We start from the raw sequence: 22,198 nt of genomic DNA, 5'->3' as shown, positions 1-22,198 counted from the left end.
GGGGCAGGCAAACTTCACCAAAGAAGCAGCAACTGGGGACTTTTTGAAGGTCCCAAAGCAAGTAAAAATTTCCCCCCTTCACCATCCTTCTCAGAAGCACATCCCATCCACTCCTCTTCCCCTGTCCTCCTGCTGCCACTGCCCCACTGTTGCAGGAGTGAGGGATGCTCCAGAGCCACTTCAGCCAGGTTGAGTCAGGGGCTGGACTTAGCCCAGGACAGCAGCAGTGTTGGGGGGGGAGGGGACTCCCTGTCCCTATGCCTGTGTCCAGGCTGGCAGGAAACACTTGGGGAACTAGACCAGGAGGGGCAACCAATCCACCCATCATCCCAGTCTGAACCCAGCCCCTACACATACTCGCTAGAGTGGCTCTGGAGCTCCCCTTGGTTCCTGGGACAGCAGGAACAGTGGCAGCAGCTGGTGGGGTAGGGGGGAATGGAAGGGGAGAGGAAGGGAAGATGAGAGGAGGGGAGGAGAGGAAAGATGTGTCTCTGAGCACACAGGGGAATGGAGGGGAGAATTCTTACTTTTTTAAGGGACTTCAAAAAAGTCCCTGACTGTTGCTCCTGCCAGGGGTTTGGCCATGCCACGGCACCCTTATGGATCTGTCCCTGTTCAATACATGTGTTTTCAAAATGACTGCAACAATTCCCTCCTTGATTTATGTATGGAATTCCCATTATTAATATCATTTGGGAGCTACAGTAACAAGAATGAGGGATAAAACACATCCCACAACTTCATCTCAGGTGCTTTAAAGTGGAGAAAATGCAGTATAAAACAAATTGTTGTATTTAACCATAGAAACAGCATCCCAGCACACTAACCTTTTTATTGGAGGAAAATGTTGATAGTACAGGTGCCTTTCTAGAAGGAAATACCATCTCAACTACACCTAAACTAGAGCCCCAGGTGCTTCAGAATGTACTGGTATAATGTGTGTGTGTGTGTGTGTGTGTGTGTGTGTGTGTGGGTGGTGGTGGTGGTGGTGTTTTATGTCAGGTCAGGATATATGAAGAAAATTAATTGAGTTATTTGGGATTTAAACACTCTTAAAAATACTTTTCCCCCTCTAAATAGCCCCTTTTAACCTGGTCAGTCACTACATAGCTCTTTCTATGCTGGTTCAATCAGCTCCCCTAAATAATTCTAATGTTCCCAGCCCCCGTTATGCACCCAGCAGCAGTATACTAACTCCATAGAGCTTGAGTTTCACACTGATTATATGGTAAGTCATTTTCAAGGAAGAGAATTCTGAAAAGTTTATCAAATTAACATTGCCAAACTCAGCAGAATAATTTCTCAGTGCAGGTGGGACAAGGAAACATTCATCCCTGGGCTTAAATGACTGAAGGGGAAAGAAGCTCCACCTTTATACTCACCTAGCCAGCCCTTCAGCTCAATTCTGGGGATATCTAGCCCTGGGAGCTGAAATTTACTCTCCTAGATGGCTGTACTTCTGTTATCTTCAAGCTCCTCAAGGCCCTTTTCTCCCTTGTGCCTAACTGCTCTGTGCACTGAATTTCCCTTGACTCTTGTGGGCACATGTAAACTTTTGACCCACTGCCATGCTGGAATACCTGATCTTCATTGCACTCTCTTTCACCTGCCATGGCTTAATGGTTTGGTCCTCTTAAAGATGTTGGATGACTCCTGGGTGAAGGTCTGTCTGTCTGGGTCACAGCTCTTCTGCAGGGCTCCACCTCCTCTACACTCTGCCCCTTTCCCCACCAGTCTGTAGTGAAAGATCCCCATAGGTCTTGCATGGGGATATCTATCTGGGTCTACTGTCTGGACTCCTCCAGGTTCTTTACTTTGTCATTTAATGTCTCATGTTCCTCCTTCAAGAAATTGCTATCTGGGTGTTAAGCCGATTGGTTATCCATGAGCATGACAATTCGAAATCTCATTGCTCTATTTCATGTGTTTTTACTCACGAAGCTCAGCTAATTAAGCTCATGCGTTCATTCAGCCGGTTCATAGATCAACTTACAGTGTTCCTTAATCAGTTCCACAAACTCATTTAAACTTCCCAAATTAATTTACTGAGAGCCTATTTTAATATAATAAAAGCCTATATTAATTTACTGAGAACTCAATTCTGTTTTTACTTCTTCGTCACAACTAATTCATTCAGAACTTACAAATCAGTTCTCCAGTTTCTTTTTTTTTTATTTCTAGCAGATTCCCTTTGTTATATCCCGTGAATACTTGCATTTCTAGGTACCCAGCACCCCTACCAGGGTCACTCCCCATGTCCCATTGCTGGCCTCTCACCAAGTGCCACGGCCCAGGTCATGCTTCCGCCCATCCCCAAAATGGCCAGACTGGCCCCTTCTAACCTAGCCACTCACTTTACTTAGCTCTTTTTATGCCAGTTCAATCAGCTTCACATGCAAGGCTCACCCTGGCTCCTGCCATGCTCTTGGGTTTGGCTGGCTGAACCCTATATCTCCACATGGTTCATACAGTGCTCAGTCCCCACTGCACTGTCATCTCTCCAGAAGCAGCCAAAAGCCAGTTGTTCTTCTGGCACTTCATTAAATCATCTGTTCAGCCCTCCAGGCCAGTCAGGGTGGGCTCCTCATGACACGTGATCCTGTTCCCCTGGAGTCCTGCCCATTCTCCAGGTTCCCTCCAGACCTTCTTCTTTGTCACACTGGGACCACACAATCCTCCCAGACCCACCCGGTTGAATTCCCTGCCAACTTGGCTGGCTCTGCAGAACCATAGCAGGCCCTTGACTCCAGCTCTGCTACAATCTCCTTACATGAACTGCTCACCAGAATATGCTTCTGCTTTTGAATAGGGGAAAGCTGTATCCAGAGATAGCTAAATTCTTGTTTCCTGTCCTGACTTGAAAATAATTTCAATAGATTGACACCAGAATAACTGAGAACAAGAATAGGCCCAATGTATGTTATAACCTTCTGCAACAGGGACCTTTTCTTTCTTTTCAAACTACTGTGTTAGGAAATAATTGTGAAGCAGAAGAACATCCCTGCTGTCTATGTGTAAAGAAAGTCAAAATCTGATTTAAGTAAACTGTGAAAGTGACTGTTAGTTCTGATGAAGTTTCTTCAGAGTTCTCAAGCCTTTTTGTAAGGCTTCTCCTTTGCTGGGAGAAGTGTCAGTGCAAAGCTACATTGACACAGCAGAAGCCTCTGTGGAGAAGCTGTTTTTCAGACCAACCTACTGGCTGCTAGATCTCCAGGCAGCACAGCTGCTCTACCTCCCCAGAAAAAGAGGAGAATATCACTGCCGTTTTCATCTGGTCAGCTGTATGGTTCCTTTGAGGGCCACTGTCAGTGCTGCCTTGCACTGTCCTTAAACTTCTTTAGTACAGGACTCAAATTTGTCTGGCAACCTGAAGCTGCATGAAACGTGTGATGTTATAAAGGGAGAAGAGAAGCAATCTTTTGCATATCTGCAGGCAGGGCAGTGTATATTCTTCACAACCTAACCCACACAACCCCTCTGATGTGCACAAAACCAAACAGGTTGGTAAAACCTATTTAAAAACTAAGTAAGCAGAGTCCATTCTGTGCATTTAGTGTCAAACACTACTTTCCTACTTCAAGAGCTTTGGTGGGGTGAAGGGGAACTAGGACACTTTATGAGTATTAATATATGTGTTTCCTGGATTTAGCATATTTCTCTCAAACCTTAATGTTATTGATGTCTGGTCAACTCTGTCTAATCATCTTCAATGCCAAGCTTGCTTTGTGATGTCATGGTGCATGCCACATAGGCATATCATACATACCCGTGGTCTCCTGAAAACTGAATAGAACCAGCACATTCCTGCCTACACGGATTAGTGCTGACATTTACCCTAACCCATTTTGAAATCAGATGCCATTGTTTTAAGAATATTCTCATAATGAAGTTACTGGATCCTCCCCAAAAATGAGGGCAGCTGAGCTGTAAGCAGTGTTTATTTTATGACAAACTGTCGCTAATCGAGGGCTCCTGTTGAAATGTACTGTATATCAACATCATTACTTTTAACAAAGATCATTGGAACGAAGACATTTGGAACGTCTGAGAGAGTCATCCTTTCATGGAAATTATGTGGCCACATATTTATCAAAATGTTTTTCATATGCTGCTTGAAAGATCAAAGTTAATCTTTGTCTTATAGCTTTCATAACTATTTATTTATATCTATTTATTTGGCCCACCTTTACCTGTCTCAGCAGAGCCCTGTCCTTTCCATAACCTTTGTATTTAAATGTCTGTTCCCTTTTATTTAGCATGCCTGCTCTCTGGAAGCCCATTCATAACATATGACAAAGTAACCTGTAGCCTATGAAAACTCATGTCTTTCTGAGTTAGTCTATGAGGTGCCACCTTGCCCTGCCTTCTATTTTTCCCTTAGACATTTAGGAACTTTATTCTGTCTGTTTGCTGCTCCACCTCCCCACCGAGTCGCTAAGTCCTTAAAGAAAGGAATTCTCATGAGATCAGGGTTGTCCACTGAAGGGTTAAATTGAGGCCCCCAGGCCCTTCTTGCCCAGACACCATTCCTTCCCATTATTTGGGCTGTAATAGCAGCTGGAGTCTCCAGGCTGCTGTTTCATGCCTCTGCTCCAGGGGATGGAGCACTGTGGCAGCACAGAGAGATTAGGGTGAGCCAGTGGTGTACAGTGCAGCGAGAGTTGGAGAGGTCTGAGAAGGTTGCAGGCATGCAGTGCTGTGGTAGACATACAGTACAGCAGGGGGTCACTACTCAGACATACAGTGTAGCATGGGGGGGGCATGAGTGGCCCCTACTGGTGCGGTCCATAGGATATGCAGCTCCTACTAATGCAGCCTTTGGGGAATGCAGCCCCCAGATGCTTGGAAGCTGGACAGCCCTGCTTTAGAAAATGGAGTTGTGTTTCTTATGGTCCTTGAGAGTGCTTCATCCCTTAGCTGACACCTGGTGAGTAAGAGGTTAACTTCTCATCTATGCCGTATTTAAACGTTTATATCTACCACATTACTGGCACCTTTGTGGTTTCCATAATTGTCTGCTACAGAATTGAGTTCCAAACTTTGAGTTTCTTTAAAAATAAGTTTCTAGGACTTATGGCAGTGTGATTTATTATTTCCTTTGGGAAAGGGGGTGGGAGGCAGAGGGGGAATGGGAAGGCCTTCAAAATGTAAATGCAATACTGTCTACTGGAGTTTGCAAACATTAAGTCTGAGGTATGAACCATTCACATTAATATGTGAACCCTGACAACTAAAGAGAAGAACCTGATGCCAACTTTTGGGCTGCTTTGCTATCTAGCCATCTCCCATGATGCCTCCAGCCAGCAGCTTTAGCCCTACCATGGTGTATGGGTCTTTCTGCTAAGTCTAATCCCTCTCGAATATTTGTATGTGCTACTTTATGTATAAATTAGGAGTTTTGGAACCGTCTACTAACAACATGTAGAGACTTTCCAGCTCAGGTCCACAGGTTCATTACAATACTATTAGGTTCACATTGCCTGTGTCCCTCCTTGATTTCTCTCCAGCATATTTTTATAATCATGGGATGGGAGCAATTCATATAAGTTCCTATGGAACCAATTAAAAGCACTAGTTTGGAATTTGTTTCTGATATTTAGTAGTAATCTTGAACATCACCAAGTTACCTCTTTTGTAAGGTACTAAGTATGTGACCAGCTGCTACACAGCATTGCCTTAATGTGCTTGGAGCTACATCCTCCTTGTCTTGGCCTCATGAGTAATCAGTCACATTGTCAATTTGTTCCTAAGTCTTCTAATCACTAAATAGATTTCCAGTACCTTGCTGGATCACCTTCAAGGATCGCAGGGCACACAACTGCATTCCCTGGAGATAACTGACTCTATTAAATAGCTTAACACAGTAAGCAGAACTGTAGCTTTACTTCAGTTGCATGCATAGTGACTTTGCTGGTACTTTGAGTGCTCTGGCATTTGGTGAAAATTTCATGCGTGTTTGTCACATAACTCATTACTTTGTGAACTTCACATCACTTTGACAATGTAACCCTCAGTAACCCTCAATAACACTTTAAAACAGTTAAGTCATGCAGTCATTGCAAGCAAGGGGAATAAATGCTTCAGCTTAAAAGCAGCTTCCATTGTCCTTCACTTTTTTTTTAAATGTGTAGTGTGGCCAGTGTGGAATGGCCACTCCTTTTTTTGCACCTAATAGTAGACAACCTCTATAATATATATAGATTCATAAATCTTTAGGGGCTGGAAGGGACCTTGCAAGATCATCGGGTCCAGCCCCCCTGCACTAGGCAGGAAAAACAACAGGGGTCAGGTGACCCCAGCAAGGCGACCGTCCAGTTTCCTCCCCTTACCCCTTAACTGCTTTTTAGTGATGGTTAATGTGCAGTAGACTACTTTACTGTGCATTAGCATAATGTCACAGTTTTTTATGTGAAACTTTAACGCACAGTAAAATAGTCTACTGCACATTAAAGCACACATGTAGATGTGCCCTAATCTCTAATCTTCTTCTGTGGCTACCCTGTTAATTTTTCATTATTGAGTCATGAATTTTGATATTATAGCCCATTCTCTTACCAAATGAGATAGTTTTTGTGGATTGGCCATTCCAACTATTTGAAAACTTCCAAATGTCTCATAAGGTTTTCACAAAACTTTTCATAAGAACCCTGGCCCACTTCAGTATAGTTTAAAATATGTTGTCATTTTGTTTCAACTAAGTTAAATAAGTAAATAAAGTAGAAGATGTTTTTCTCCAGGTTTCTGTATGATTTGCAAAATGTAGGCTTTTTACTAGAAAGAAAAGGTGTCTCTGGCTTCCTTTAAGAAAAATGAAATTTAGGAAGAAGGGAGGGTGATGATGTAAGAGGAAACTATCTGTGTGCAGGTTAGGTTTTTTTAAATACTCAACTACCATTTCCTTTTGGGAGTATTAGTGGCAGCATTCAAATTGTCTTACTATATGCCTAATCTAACATAACACCTAAATGTTGTAATGCCTAAGTTTTATCAGGTTTATGCATCTAGGTGCTCTGTACAGATAATGGGGACTAGTACGTGCCTCCAAATCACAATTCAGAGAGCAGGGAGCTTCTTGGATGTAGCCAGTGAGAAACTCTGAGTAGCAGAGATGAACCTGAACTCTGGTCCCTGCATTCTGAATCCCCCTTCACTGTTACATACTCCATTTCTGACGATATGTGATGAAAACCAATGACTCGCAGGCAACAGTACTGAATTTAGTTCAAAACCTATGGTGTTTCAAACCTTTAGCCCAATAGTCTTGTGGTTAGAATATACATCCAGAACATGGGAAACCTGGATTCCAATCACTACTCACCCTGAAGGGGTTTGAACCTAGACTACTCACTTTCCAAGAGAGTTCCCTAACTACTAGACTAGTTAAGATCACTCTCTGCCCTGCCTGGTGAAGCTGGATCACATTGCAGATAACAATACAGAAATCATAGGGCCAGAAGATGAGTAAGCAAAAAGGGAGCCTACCTCTGTGTCTAGGAATTAAGGCACTACCTGGAGTTAGTGTCCTCATGCTTCCTGGGTTAAACACAAGGCTATTGGGTAAAGGTAGGTAGCACTACCACTGGGTATAAGCTGTCCATGTTCATTGCCCAGTTAATAATGTGACACTCTCCAGGGACTTAAGCAGAACCTGGTAACCTCTCAGGGCCAATTCTGATCTTTCCAGGGTTTAGATGGGGGTTAGCCACTGTAATGTGCACTTCAGTTCACTTCTGAGCAGGTTTGTTTACCTCCATATGGATGCCTAGGGACCCTTTCAGTCTTAAATTAAGGCACATATTGGATATAGGCACATAATGGATGCTTATGATGTGGGTATCAGGCCCTTCTTAGGTCATGGATATCGATATCCAATTCCCACTAAAATCCCACTGATGCATCTACCAAGGCAGTTTGTATTTGGCCCTAGTTGTGCCTTTTAAAAGTTTCGCAGGCAATGACATGGTTTTGCCATAGGGTGGAAAGATGGAAGAAATAAGATGAGTCACAGAGAGAAAGAGTATTCTCAAGGATATAGGGTTCCCTTCAGAAGGGAAGATAGCAGTCTGTTACAGCAATAAAAGTTGTTGTTTTTTTTTTCACTGAAGCTTCCAAATGTGTAATGGAAGGCTTAACAACCACACTAACTGAGACTAACACCGGTGCAGTTATGAAAACAGGAACCTCTTAAAACATATCTAAACATATTGTATGGAAGAAAGATATTGCATTTTAAAGTATTTTAACAAGGTTACTCCGTTGTCTGTAGTCCCTCAATGCCAGGGTCTGTTACTGCACTGTGTAATGCAGTGAACTGAAGTTAATTGATTTTAATTCAATATGGACAGGGTTGGAGTTGCAGATGAAGAAGACTTTTTTTCACTTAAAACATAGGCTGTGAAACATGGTGGGCCATGGCACAACCAATTTTAGGCACATTAATTTATATAACCCACAAATGTGCAATTGTCATTCCAGTTAAAACTGTATAGCTATTTTTTTAACTGCATAGCTAGCTAAATTAACATTCTAAAAGTTGGTCAGGTCATGGCCCAGGTGGCCCACCCCATTCCATGGCCTATGACTTAAAACACATTGCGTGACAACATACAGTAATGTGTGGCTGTTTGAACACAGAGTTCATTGGAGTGAGGTTGTTTGGTGCTTTTCTGGCATTTATGGGTCTCTAACTAACAAAGCCAGTACTGTTTACTAACATAGGGGTCTGAAATTAGAGGAGAGAGCTGCTCACTGCTCTGGTGAGACTGTTGCTGGCAGAAGAGTGCAATGCCTGTTGGTAGACCATTCCACATTGCACAGAGGAGCAAGCCCTGATGTCAGGACTCACAGAGAATCCACAGCAGGTCTTTTTGCTTCAATTTCCTGTATGATATTTCCCGCTAATATTTAAGCTATTTTAAAAAAAATAAATACATTTCATAGCTGGAATGAAGAAGTAAGCTATCTTCAAGTGCTTCTGAGTTGAATCTTAGTTGCCTTCTGCTTTGCTCTCGGGCACTTTCATTTCCTATGCAGTCTTACAGAGCAATATAAAGGGGGTGTTGGTTATAGCCACATTGGTCTAAGGACATAGGCAGACGAGGTTCTTTGGGCAAATGTGATATCTTTTATAATTATTATTATTTAATTATAATGAAAGATATTACATTTACCCAAATAATCTTGTCCGCCAGAGCAATATAAAGACATTTTACCATGAAGAATACATAGATAAAGAGATTCCAGGGGAGAACGAAGCTTGTCAGTTTGTCAAGGCAAGTTCTTCAATGAATAACTAGAACTGCAAAGTTACTATTAATAACTATCCCTGAGGCAATTACCACTATCTGCCTCATGGGGTTCAAAGTAAACATGCTTTTCTTTGCCTTGTTGTCGCTGTTCTTCATGCACGAATTCATTCACAGTCATGTATGTGTATATGTAGATACATAGCAGTGACATTCAGTCTCTCAGCAGTGCTTGTGGCACACTGTATTAAAAGTTACTCATGTGAAACAGTTGTTTGCATAATCTCCCCAGGGCACTGCAACCAAATGGAAAGGAAGTCAGGGTGGAGGGAGGGAAGAGATTGATGAGTGCTGTTCTGTTGTGTCTAAGTTGTTTATGTATCTTATAAATCACTGCATTTCCAGAAAACAGTAAAGAATGATGCAAAAGGATCCAATTCACATTAACTCCCATTGCTGAATCATGATCATAAAAGAGAAATAAGATCTTGTGTGAAATGTGTGCTATGTAAAACCAGTTGCTGTACTATGGGCTGCCTTAGGGCTTGTAAAGTTACTAAGAAGAGATGCAGAGCACATACATATTGTCTCGTGTCGCTCCAAAGAGCTGCAAGCCAGAAAAAACATTGTATTGCAATCCTTGCTTACCAGCCAATGTAGTGCCCAGCATGCCTAGCCTCTAATGTGTGTAATGCAGTGAATAACAAAGTTACCCTTTGCACTCCCAGGCTACAATCTAGTAAAGTACTTCTGGGATATCATTAAGGGCTTTGCTGGATTGTGGCTATGGAGCAGAGGCATCAGCATTCTGCTTGCTCCTTTGTAGTTGCTTCAGGGTTGAGAAGTACTTCTCAATGACCTTTCTGTTTCACTAATCAAAATAGGTTTTCATCCATAGAGAGACCAATGGCTGTTTACCTGGCAAATAGCTTCCTTGACATCACTTTCATCATTACATCTCAGCGTCACAGAGTTGGAAGGAATCCTAGGGGTTACACTTCAACTCCCTTGGAGAAACCTGGTATAATTATTGGCAATCCACCTTTCATTCTACCAACCCATTTAGAAGCCCAGTGAAAATTCTTAAAGACTGACTCATTCATCATCTACAAGGCAAAGTAATATTTATATCCATTGGGAAATCCTATCTGGGGTTGTCTTTCCTTTACCCAAAGAATCCATAGAATTTTAAGGCCAGAAGGGATCACTGAAGCATCTATTCTGGCCTTCTGTCCAACACAGATTGGAAACTGCAACTCACTGGGATTTTCCCATTTTTCCCATTTGAGGTTTAATATGAGGAGTTTACAGTCATAGTTAAACTGTCTCCATTTTTTATTTTATCATAGTATCATAATGCTTAGGGTCAGAAGGGACCTAAACAGATCATCAGGTCCGACCCCCTCCCCCAGGCAGGAATGGGTGCCGGGGTCATATCACCCCAGCCAAACATCTGTCCAGCCTCCTCTTGAAGACCCTCAAGGTAGGAGAGAGCACCACCTCACTTGGGAGCCCATTCCAGAGCCTGGCAGCCCTAACTAAAGTATATATAGTGTTACAGGCTGAAGGACTTTTTTTCTATCTTTTCCTCTTTATTATCAGTATCAAGTCCCTGCAGTAATCCCTTAACTGTCTACTTTTGGGTACTTAGGTTCTTCAATTCTTTCAGTTTTCAGTGGGGCCTGGGGTGGCATGGTTGCTAAGGCACACGGTTGACAGCCCAGGGGTTGTAAAGTTGAGGCAATAGCCGAAGCGCTCATGGTGTTCTCTGTCAGGTTCCAAGGAATCTACTAAATACCTTGCCAGGAGAACAGGAAGAAAGGAAGCTTTTTAAGCTCTTCCTAATGTTCTGCTTATGCCTTTACTACAGCACTCAGTAGTAAGCTTTCATTAAGTGTAAATAGCTTTGGAAGAAATGCTGACTGCCAATTGTGCTGCATTTCTTCATACGCTGAGTTTATCACAAGTGAAGTGACTTCTTTCTGATTGCATCATTTTTAAGGCACAAAGGTTCTGCTGACATGTTGTACCATGCAAACACTACAGAACAAACAAATGAACAAACTTTCAAAAGAAGCAGGTGTTATGACACGATCAACTTAGGTTTTTTTTTAGACGCTGACTCTGAAACGCAGTGTAGCTTCCAAGACATTGTTTCAGTCCCCTATACTTAAATTTACCCAACTAAAAATGCAATAATATCTACTGTACTGCTTCATGGAGAGGCTTTCAGTGTTAAGTGATCAGGTTCTCAGAGGAAAGATAATATATAACAAAATCCAGGCATACTTTAAATTGAATCTAATACTAAATGTGTTAAGGTAATACTTCTTATGACAGCCTTAAGTTTTCAAAGGTCTTCATATTTAAAGATGGTTAAATAGGGGCTTAATCCTTCCGAGGCTTCAGTGATGAACTACATGCTATTTGTTTTTCTTATTAAATGGACAGATGTCATGTTCTTGAGGGGTTTTTGAACCCTAAATGTCTTTCCTGACAGATTTTCTTTCTTGGTAGTAGAGAAGATGAAGTAAAAGCAATTACTTGAGAGATCACATTGATTTTAATGACAGTGTAATCCATTGTTTGGCTACATGGCAGTTTCTAGGTCAAAGCATCATAGGGATGGTGACCTTGAGTTGTAGAGTCTCCTGTGATGTCATACTGGCTGCAAGCAATTTCCTCTTGACACAACTTTATTAGCAAGCTCAGCCTGTAGCATACACAATTAAAAGCTTTATAAAATTATTTGCCTACACTGAGCAGAAAGAAAATACTTTTTCCTTGTTCTAGCTAATCTGTTTTAGTTATCTGTAGGGCAGCAATCACAGAGACATCTAATAGAATATTCATAAAAGCAAAAGTGACTTGAAAATGAACTTTGTTCTTCTATGAAAGTGGTATTTTAATTCTTTTGTGATCTTCTCTTGTCTCGGTTCTTCGTTTCTTGTTACTGGTTGACACATATGCACGGCTTTTCTAAGGCTGATGGCACTACCGTTTCATAATAACTAGGAAAATGTGTCAACCCAAAGTTTGTTACTTGTACATGTTTCTGGAATAGGCTTCTTTGGAGTTGTATGTGTACATGAATTTAATGGAAATATGTTCTTAATCTGTTCACTGGATACATCTTTGTTGTTGGATCCCCTCAGAAAAATGTTGAGCTCCATCCTGGAGATCCAACAAAGAATTTCAGGTTGAATAAGGGTTTCTCTCTTTCACCATATGTCAAAGGTGACCGGCTACTTCCTGAGAGATGTGGCATCACCACCTGTGGCTGATTGTGGGCCACCTAGTTAAGAGTGAAAAGTTGGTAGCCCATTAATAGCCTAAAAAGCAACATGTAAAAATCAGCTATGACTCTGTAGAACTAGAAAAATACGAGGAGGCTCCTGTAAAAGTACCTGGATTAAGGCAAGGATTTGGTGGGGCTGAGGGAGAAGGACCCTGGAATGTAGCCTTTGGAAGGAGACAAAATAATTTGACATCTTGATCTGGGAGCTGGAGTTGTTCATGTTTCCAGACTCTCCACTCGGAGTAAAAGGCTGCCTTGGACTGCTCAAAAGCTGCCGGTCTCCCTGTTGTACTCTGAGAACTCTGGCCTATGCAGGAACTCTCATGGCACATTTGAACAGTCTCTGAACCTCATTAGGGGACACCACAGCTTAACCCAGAACATCTACACTACACACACTACACAGGTGTCACCACCTTACAGTAGCACTTAGTGCATGTCATTAACCACATGCATGATACATGCTCAGTCTCACTCTTATTTGCACACACCCAGCATTACACTATGGTCACTACATTATACCTATCTTGCCATGTAGTGTGTACAGAGCAGGCATATCTTGCTTTATAGTATAGTCTGGAGATGGTATAGCCAGGCCTTCAGTGTCCAGACTCCCACTCACACAACAGTAAACCTAGATGCTTTGGTGGAGGTGGGTGTCATCTTTGAGGTCAGGGAGTCTTATCTCTTGGGTCGCCAATCCTACTTGCTATTGCTTTTGGTGTTCAGGCAGCTCTGGAAGACCAGTGTTAGCAAGTGGCCTTCTGGAGCCCAGGTGTAATACAAAAAGGATGACTAGCATTTGTGTTTGGGAGTGAAAGCTCAGAGAGATTTACTATCACTCACACGGGCCTGGGTGGTCTGTTTAGCAGTCACCCCAACTTAGTAAGGCTGCCAAAACAAGGTTTCATCTTGTTTAATTAATTACACTCCCCTATATTGCTACAAAGCAATAACTAATGGGTGCTCCAAATACCCAAATTTCCATGCCAATACTTGTCTGTTTTTCTGTGCAGGTATCCATTTCTACTTAGCTGTCTTTTCCCCAACTTCTTGCACCTGGTATCTTCAGTTCTTCTCTTATGTTGGGACCTGCCCTCCTGAACTTTATTTTGCTCCTGCTCATTAGGCCTGTGTGAACCAGCAAGTATTCACTTTGAATTTGGCTTCAGACACTTCAAAGGGACAGTGATTCAATTTGGTGATTTGAATCAGTTCTGATTCAATTTGGCCGATTCGGATATGGAGATTTGGCGCCGATTCAGAGATTCGGCCATAGACTATAATGGAGAATCACTAAAATATCTATAACTTTGTCATTTTTTGGTAGATTTGGATTAAAATAGCAGGGATGGTATCCCCATTGGAGGGAATAAAGCCTGATAAGTTTCAAGGAGATAGGTGTAGGGATTTCTGTGAAAGTGCACCTCAAACCCTTGAAAGAAAAACGCATATTATTGGTATGTGTTAAGGCAGAGCCGGATGAAAACAGCAGGGATGGTAGCCCCTCATGCGGGCACGAGGCCTGCCAGGTTGCAGGCAGAGTGGTGCAGGGGTTTCTGTGAAAGTGCACTTCAAGGTTCTGAAAGCAAATTAAAAAAGCAAATAGGTGCTGAGTGAGGAGGGTAGCACTCACTCCATCTGCACATGGCACTTGGGGAACCCCAGCAGCAGGAGATTCACCTCCAGGAACATCAGTTGCTCCACCAAACCAGGATCCAAAGATGTGCAGTGGGGTGTCACAACATCACCAGCAATGCTCTCGCTTGGAATACTGGTCGCTGGACAGGGCAGGTGTTTCGAGGCAACTGTGGTCATATCCTGCCATACCTGGCCGCAGGTTGCCCAATAGGCCAAGGGGTCACAGTGCAGTGGCTTCATGTCCTTGGCATGGTAGGCAACCACCAAAGCCTCCACGCGACCTACCTGATGGTGTAGTCTGGTGCCTCTGGACCCAAACATTGAAGCCATGCCCTTGGCCCACATTGGCAGTGGCTGTGATGCAGGAGATTGGCTTGTGGTTGGAGAGCTGGCAAGGGAAAGTGAATCCCCCTCTTCCACGTCCCTCCTCCTCTGCTCTTTTGCCTCCCTAAACCAGTTCACCAGCACCTCTGTCCAGTGATCAAGGGTTTTGCTGCTGCAGATGCTCCCATTCACCCTCAAGGTGCACATGCCCACCAGCACGCGGACCATACTAGACCACAATGGATCTAGCCATTGTTTGATGCCCTCCTTCAGTTGCTTCACCAGTGCCTACACATCTGGTAAAAGCAGCTTGCCCCAGCCAGGAACATCGATCCCCTGGAACTTCTCCATTTCATTCTCAAGCTCCTTCACTACAGGGATCACCTGGCTAAGGAGGCCAGTATTGAGACTCTTGGTGGCCTCAGGGAATGGCTTGAGGACTGCCAAGATCTGTGAGATGGTATCCCACTCTGTTTTGTTAAGGGGGCCACTGATCCCAATCTTCCCAACCAAGGCCATCTCATGGATGGCCTTCTGTTGCTCCCCCAGCCTTTCCAGCATCAGGTATCTGGAGTTCCATCAAGTCTCCACAACCTGCATGATTTTGTGCTGAGGGATGCTCAGTTCTGCCTCTTTGTCCTGCAGCATCTTGACCCCTTGATGGCCCAGTGGAAGTAGCCCACTACCTTCCTGCATTTCAAAATGACCTGACTGGTAGTGATGGCACCATCACTTGGAGCTCTATCCCCCTCCAAGGCATCCCTGTCTATGAGGTGTAACTTGTGTGCCACACAGCAGATGCCAACAAAGTTGGCATCATGGACTGCCTTGTCCATATTGGCCCTGTTGTTGCTGACCATGAACCTGAGGGTGAGCTCCCCCTGCCCAATGAACCACCCCTGCACCATGCAGTTCACGGCCACCATGATCTCCCTTGCTGTGTGGAACTCATCTATCACCTCTGCTTGAAGGAGAGCCCACCAACGTGCTGACTGATCACACCAGTGCCCTGTGAGGGAGTGATAGGCTTGATCTCCACCCCAGCTGCTCCAGATGTCTAAGGTGAAGTGCAAGGCTACCTGTGAACCTGCCTTCCAGAGCTCTTCCCTCAAGTACTCCCTGCATGCCTCATACAGGGAGGGCACCACCGTCCTGCTAAAGGTGGTGCATGTAGGCACTTGTTACAATGGGGCCACGAGTGCCATGATACCCCTTAACCCTTTATGCTCAACAAAGGAGAAGGGCTGGCCATCCAGAGCAAGCATCTCCCCAGTGTTCTGAGTGACCTCGCCCCCCTTGGGAATGCACCCCCCTTTGTCTCAGCCTTTCCCCCACCGGTTCAGGGTGGCCTGTCTCTGCTTCTTGGGGATGGGGGCTTTGGAGTGAAAGGGGGACTTCTTTTTTGGCACACTCCCACTGGTGCCAGGTTGAAGAGGAACAAGGGCAAGGGGGTGCTGCCTCCTGAGATACAGCAGCATCGCTGTGGTGGTGAAGTGTTTCACCTCCTTGCCATGATTGATTTGCTTTCAGCAATGCTGGCAGGAAGCATATTTGGGATCATCTGCCACTTCAGAATGATCCCACACTACACTATCTACCTGCTTCTGGGTTGAGGGTGGGGATCCTGCCTTATCCCCCTCCTCACCAGGCAGAGGCACAACAACAGGAGGAGCTGAGCCATTTGCCCCCACAACCTCCTCTGAAGTGCCTTCCAGAGAAGGAGACCTGCCTCTAGGGGAACTTCGAGAGGTGTGGAGCACAAACTCAGATTCCCCCTCCTTCTCCAGAATTTCCTTCACTATGACCCTCAGCTCCTCTGTTTCCAGATCCAGCTTCTCCTCTGGCACTGGAAGGCTCATGCTGGGAAATGAAATTGGGGTGGAAAATGTCATAATGCTGCTAGTTAGTGGTGGTGGTGCAGGTGCAGGTACAGGCACTGCTACAACCTCCTTGCTCCCACTATCAGCAGAAGACTCATTGCTGCCAGGAAAGAGGATGCGTCTATGTTTTGGGCAAAGGGAACTTGCAGCTTTCCCTCTGCCCCTCTTCCTCCTGTGCCAGAAGATCTGACACCTGCCTTTTCAGCACACTCCATAATATTTGGTGTGCTGCAAAATGTGTGTGTGTGTTTAATATATGTTGTGCTTTCCTGCACAGTGATTGCACACTGTCAGGGAAAACACAGATTTCTTTTTGTGGGGGGAAAGAATCAAGACAGACTAACAAGAACAAATAAGAGGATTTTGGGGGGAGAATAAGTTACGAGGAATGGATAGGTATAACAATAGGGATTGTAGGCAAGGGTAAGTACAATAGGATTGGATACAACTTACAAGAAGACAGACCAGCTAGCAAGAGACTAGCTAGCGAGCCAGAGACTTTCAGATGCTGCTGCTCCAAGAGATACACAGCTCACAAAAACCACGGATCACTTCCAACACAGCTTTATATGTTGTTTCTATGCCTCTCCTCCAGAACACTGTGATTGGAAGGGAACTCAGAGAAAGGTCATAATCACTGGCCAGCTACAGATGTCAATATCAGAGCAATCTTTCCCCTCCTCTCAGCCTTTTCCATATATGGAAGATCACCCCATCCCCCACCCTCTTCTCAGTTTCTATTTGCTGCAAGCCTTCCAAATCTCTGAATCTCTCTGAATCTCTCCAAATCAATTCAGAGGCTTCCAATTTTATTCAGACCTTTTAATGGGTCTCCTGATTCAGTTTGGATTCAGAGATTCAGCTGGCGAATCAGGCCGAATCTCATCCAAATCTAATCAGCTACCAAAGCTTCGCTCAGCCCTACTACTTATCCCTTCTTGTACCAGCTTCTCTGCTCATTAATGAATTTGTACTTGTTACATTTCTTATTGAGTAATCTAGAGGTCAAAGAAGCCTGTTATTCCCCAGGCCTTTTTTGGTGCCTCATCTTAATTATGGCTTAGCATAACTATAGATCAGCACATAGGTGGGCAAAACACAACCCATAGACTGGACCTGACCTACTGAAGGATTTTATCTGGCCCGTGGCAGGTCCCACTGTTCCACCCACCCCAGGAGAGAGGCACAGCCGGGCCATAGTGTGTGAGCCTGGTCCTACTGCCCCCAGGCATGCAGCAGGGCTGAGATGGCATAGAACAGTGGCCAGACTCCATTTCCTGGTAGTTCCAGCAGTAGCGGCTCCTGCTGGTTGCCAGTGCCACCCACACCCAGCCCCACTTCCTGGGCATCCTGGTCTATCTGCCCTACACCCACCATCAGTGGGCAAGACCCGTGGGCAGGGCACTTTCCCAGGCAGTTGGGATGGGGCTATGGGCCAGTGGGGAGCTGTATCCAGGAGCAAGACAGGCATTCAGTGCCAGAAAGATTGGGATCTTGGGTCAGTGACAGCACATGGTCAGGGGCGGGGCCAAGGCAGAGCCACAATCTGCTGCCCACATGTCTGGATGAGAGGTGTGGGTTGCATGGGCAGGGAAGTGCAGGGATAGCACTCTTCCCTAGTCCTGGGCCCGTGCTGTGATACTGCCCAAAGATCCCAGTCCTGGCCCCAGATGTGGCTTCCTGTCCACCCAACTGAGTGCCCTACCTGTGCAGTTCCTGGCCAATCTCCATGGAGACCCTTGGGTCATGGGGCCAAGGCCAGGATGTGTTGGGAGTGCATCATGACTCTGCCCCAGCCCCATGTTGATACCACCCCACAATACTGAGGGCTCCCTGGAGACCAGCCAGGAGCGACATAGGCAGAGCATGTGGCCAGGCAGATGTAATGGGGCTGTATCCGGGGTTGGGGGTAGTATCTTAGGGAGTGACAGCATGGGGCCAGAGCTAGAACAGAGCTGCAATCCACTATCTCCATGCCCCTGCCCAGAGAAACGGTACTTATCACAGGAGCATATGGGCAGCAGGTTGCAGCTGTGCCCCAGCCCCACTATGTCACTGTGCTATGACCCAGTGCCATAATCTCAGTCTTATCTACCTGTCCTGCTCCCAAACACTGCTTCCCACCTGCCCACATTCCCATCCCACAGAGAGTTTTGGTGAGTTGTTGCATGGTGCAGAGGGGAAAGGGCTGTTGACCTGGCCCACAACAGCTCAGCAAAACTCCCGATGTGGCCTGCAGGCCCAAATAATTGTTCACCCCTGGCTTCACATAACCAGAGCTCCTAAAAGGACAAGAACAGGGATAACCAGCTCCATGCTGAAATCATTCAAATTCAAGACAAAAATTTTCAGAATTTTACTTCTGTAGAAATGTGTAAAATTCTAACATTTATTCTGAATAGTAATACAGCCTCTTTTGACCTGTTGGGATTTCCTAGGGACTGGTCATTTGGAATTTCACCCAGGTCAAGTTTTTGGTGGATAAAAAGGCACCATTTATTTAAAATCATAGAATCATGGAAGAGTAAGGCTGAAAGGAGGGCAAAAGGTCATCAAATCTATCTCCCTCCTCAAGGCAAGATCATCCTTATCTAAATTATCCTATTTAATAATACACTAATGCATTACACTAAAACCAAAAGGTTCTAGTAATTGTAACATAGAATCATAGAAAGTTAGGGTTGGAAGGGACCTCAGGAAGTCATCTAGTTCAACCTTCTGTTTAAAGCAGGATCATCCCCAACTATATCATTCCAGCCCAGACTTTGTCTACCCAGGTCTTAAAAGCCTGGAAATTCTACAACCTCTCCAGGTTGCCTGTTCTAGGGCTTTATTACCCTCCCGGTGAGAGATTTTCCTAATATCTAACCTAAGTGTCCCTTGCTGCAACTTGAGACCATTGCTCCTTGTTCTGTCATCTGCCATCACTGAGAACAGTCTAGCTCCATCCTCCTTGGAATCAGCCTTCAGTTAGTTGAAAGCCCTCCTCAGTCTTCTCTTCTCCAGACTAAACAAGCTCAGTTCCCTCAGTGTCTCCTTAGAAGTCAAGTTCCCAACCCTCCAGCCATTTTTGTTGCCCTCTCCTGGGCTCTCTCCTGTTTGTCCACATCCTTTCTGAGTGGAGGACCTAGAACTGGACACTGTACTCCAGATGTGGCCTCACCAGTGCCAAAGTATCACTTCCATCAATTGCTAGCAACACTTCTACTAATGTAGCCCAGTATACTGTTAGCCTTCTTTGCAATAAGGGCACACTGTGCACACATACACAGCTTATTGTCCACTGTAATCCCCAGGTTCTTTTCTGCAGAGCTGCTGCTTAGCCTGTTAGTCCCAAGTCTGTATTGGTATATGGAATTGTTCCATCCTAAGTGCATGGCTTTGCACATGTCCTTATTGAACTTCAGGACATTTCTTTTGGCCCAATCCTCTAATTTGTCTAGTCACTCTAAATCCTAGCCCTACCCTCCACCATATCTAGTGCATGCCACCCAGCTTGGTATTATCTGGAAACTTGCTGAGGGGGCACTTCATCCCATCTTACAGGTCACTGATGAAGATATTGAACAGAATTGGCCCCAGCACCAACCCCTGAGGCACTTCATTTGATACTGGCTGCCAACTAGACATCAAGCCATTGATTACTTTTCTGTGAGCCTGATGATCTAGCTAGTTCTCTATCCAACTTACAGTCCATTTGTCCAACCCATCCTTCCTTTGCTTGCTTGCAAGAATGTTGTGGAGACTGTATCAAAAGCCTTGCTAAATCCAAGGTATATCACAGCCACAGCTCTCCCCACTTTCACAGAACCAGTCATCTCATCACTGAAGGCAATGTAACATGGTAATAATAAGAACAGTTGTGTATGTATGTGTGTGCATGCCTAGCACCAAGTTCAATAAATCTGCTTGTGTTTAGGACCACTGGATTATCAGCACGTGTGTGAGAGGTATAAAATTGTGAAGGAAACAGAGCATCTTTTGGTTAAGATAGAAGCTTGGGACTCAAGGAATCTGAGTTTAAGTTGTGACTGCTGCAAGATTTTACCATTGAGAAACCGTCTCTTTTGCCTTGTTTACCTTCTTTAAAATGGATGTTCAGCTACTTCTACTCTCATCTAGTTGGATTTTAAATGCTCTAGGGTAGGTCTCTCTTACTATGCAGTTACCTAGCAGAACGGAACCCTGACTTTTTTGCAGCCTCTAAGGGTGACCATAAAACAAAATATGAATGATTAGAAATGGAATAGTGACACTGAATGGGTTTTTTTCTTCCTTTTTTCCAGGTTTTTAGAGTGTGGGATATACAGACCCTTTCACTACTTCAGGTCTTCCATGATATTCAAGGAAGACCTGGAGAAATGCAGATTTATGCCATGGTATTTGACAATACCCACGGCAAACTGATTACAGGTACATTTATCTAATTAGTAGATTAGTTTGCATACTCTTCATTTTGTCCATGTTATTAAACAAATAGCTAGAGAGTGATTGTCTGCACATTAACACCTTCAAGTGGTTTTCAGTGTCATTATGTGGCTCGAAGTTGCACCACTCCAGGGCAGGTTTATCTGTGATCTGCACTACCTAGCTCCTGTTCCACTTAGGTGTGGCCACTCCCCACAGATGTGTTGCCCAGGTTCAAGTCCTCCAGTATCCCAGGATCTCTCACACTGCCATCTGAACAGCATGGATAGAAGCCTGTCCTGGCTTAGCAGCCTTCTAGTGGCAGATCACAGCTGCAGCTCCTAGTCCTGCCCCTAGTCACTAGGCCACTAGTGACAAGTCACAGCTGTGCAGGTGGGAAACAGTCAGAGAAGGCTTCTAAACTAAGGATGTGACTGCTCCAAACTCCAACATAGCACCATCAACATTTGTGTGGCTCAGAGCATAAGATGTAACAAGGCCTTGTGTGTGAGCATGCCTAGTGCCAAGTTCAATAAATATGGTTGTGTTTAGGACTACTGGATTCTCAGCACATGTAAGAGGTATAAAATAGTGAAGGAGACAGAACATCTTGTGGTAAGACAAAGCTTGGGATTCAAGAAATCTGAGTTTTTACTGGCATCCCTGGCACCTAAGCTGTCCCTTGCTCCTCTCTCCATTTTGAAGTGCAAGCTACAAAGTCTAGACTTTAAACATTGGTTGCTTTAACTCATGGGAAGGGATATTTAACTCAGTGTCCAAATTCTTCAGAGAATGTTATAACTAGAGTTGGCTGAAAAGTGATTTTGTTTTTTCAGAATTTGATTTCTGCCTAAATCAGACATAGACATAAACACAGATACAGACAATTTATTACAAACTGCAAGAGCCCCAAGCCTTTGAGCTGTTCAGTGAAACTGGCATTCTTGTTGGTTTTGCTCTGAGGAACAGGAGAGGGTTTTTTAATAAAAGCAAAGAACCTGAAAAGATGTTGCTTTAGCTGAGTATCTCGATGCTACCAGGATCCCTGGCAAATTACACGAGGGTATAAGTGGGCCATGCACCCTGCTGCCTTGGATAAGCATAGCTCTTTTCTCAGCTTCTCAGACCAGTTTTATTCTCCACAAAAACAACCTCGTGTCCACAACAAAACAGAAGAACACAACCCAAAACCCTCTGTCCCTTACAGTTTTTATGAGAGGATCAGATTTAAGTCTGAGCTTCTCTCCAGCATTCACCTCTCAGTTCTTAACTCTGTCTGTAACTCTACCTTCAGTAGCTTTTCATCACTTCCAGCTGTCCCAAGCCTCCCAGCCAGGCAGATTATTATCCACTGATCTTCTTCAGCTGAGTTTTGCGGGACCCAAAACATCCTTACGGGGGGG

The 22,198-nt window shown here is 44.4% G+C and overlaps 1 protein-coding gene across 1 annotated transcript in view; it reads left to right on the top strand.

Annotated features, from left to right (window-relative positions):
• The window catches only part of WDR64 (WD repeat domain 64), a 194,655-nt gene that overhangs the window by 114,320 nt on the left and 58,137 nt on the right, over positions 1-22,198 (top strand). The window contains exon 11 of the mRNA XM_019526719.1: positions 20,675-20,801. Coding sequence (XP_019382264.1) covers positions 20,675-20,801 — 127 coding nt within the window. The remainder of the gene's footprint in view (positions 1-20,674; positions 20,802-22,198) is intronic.

Source organism: Gavialis gangeticus, unplaced genomic scaffold (assembly GCF_001723915.1).
Source record: "Gavialis gangeticus isolate Ggan-Ray unplaced genomic scaffold, GavGan_comp1, whole genome shotgun sequence".
Taxonomy (NCBI): Eukaryota; Metazoa; Chordata; order Crocodylia; family Gavialidae; genus Gavialis; species Gavialis gangeticus.
This window is presented reverse-complemented; position numbering and strand designations above follow the sequence as displayed.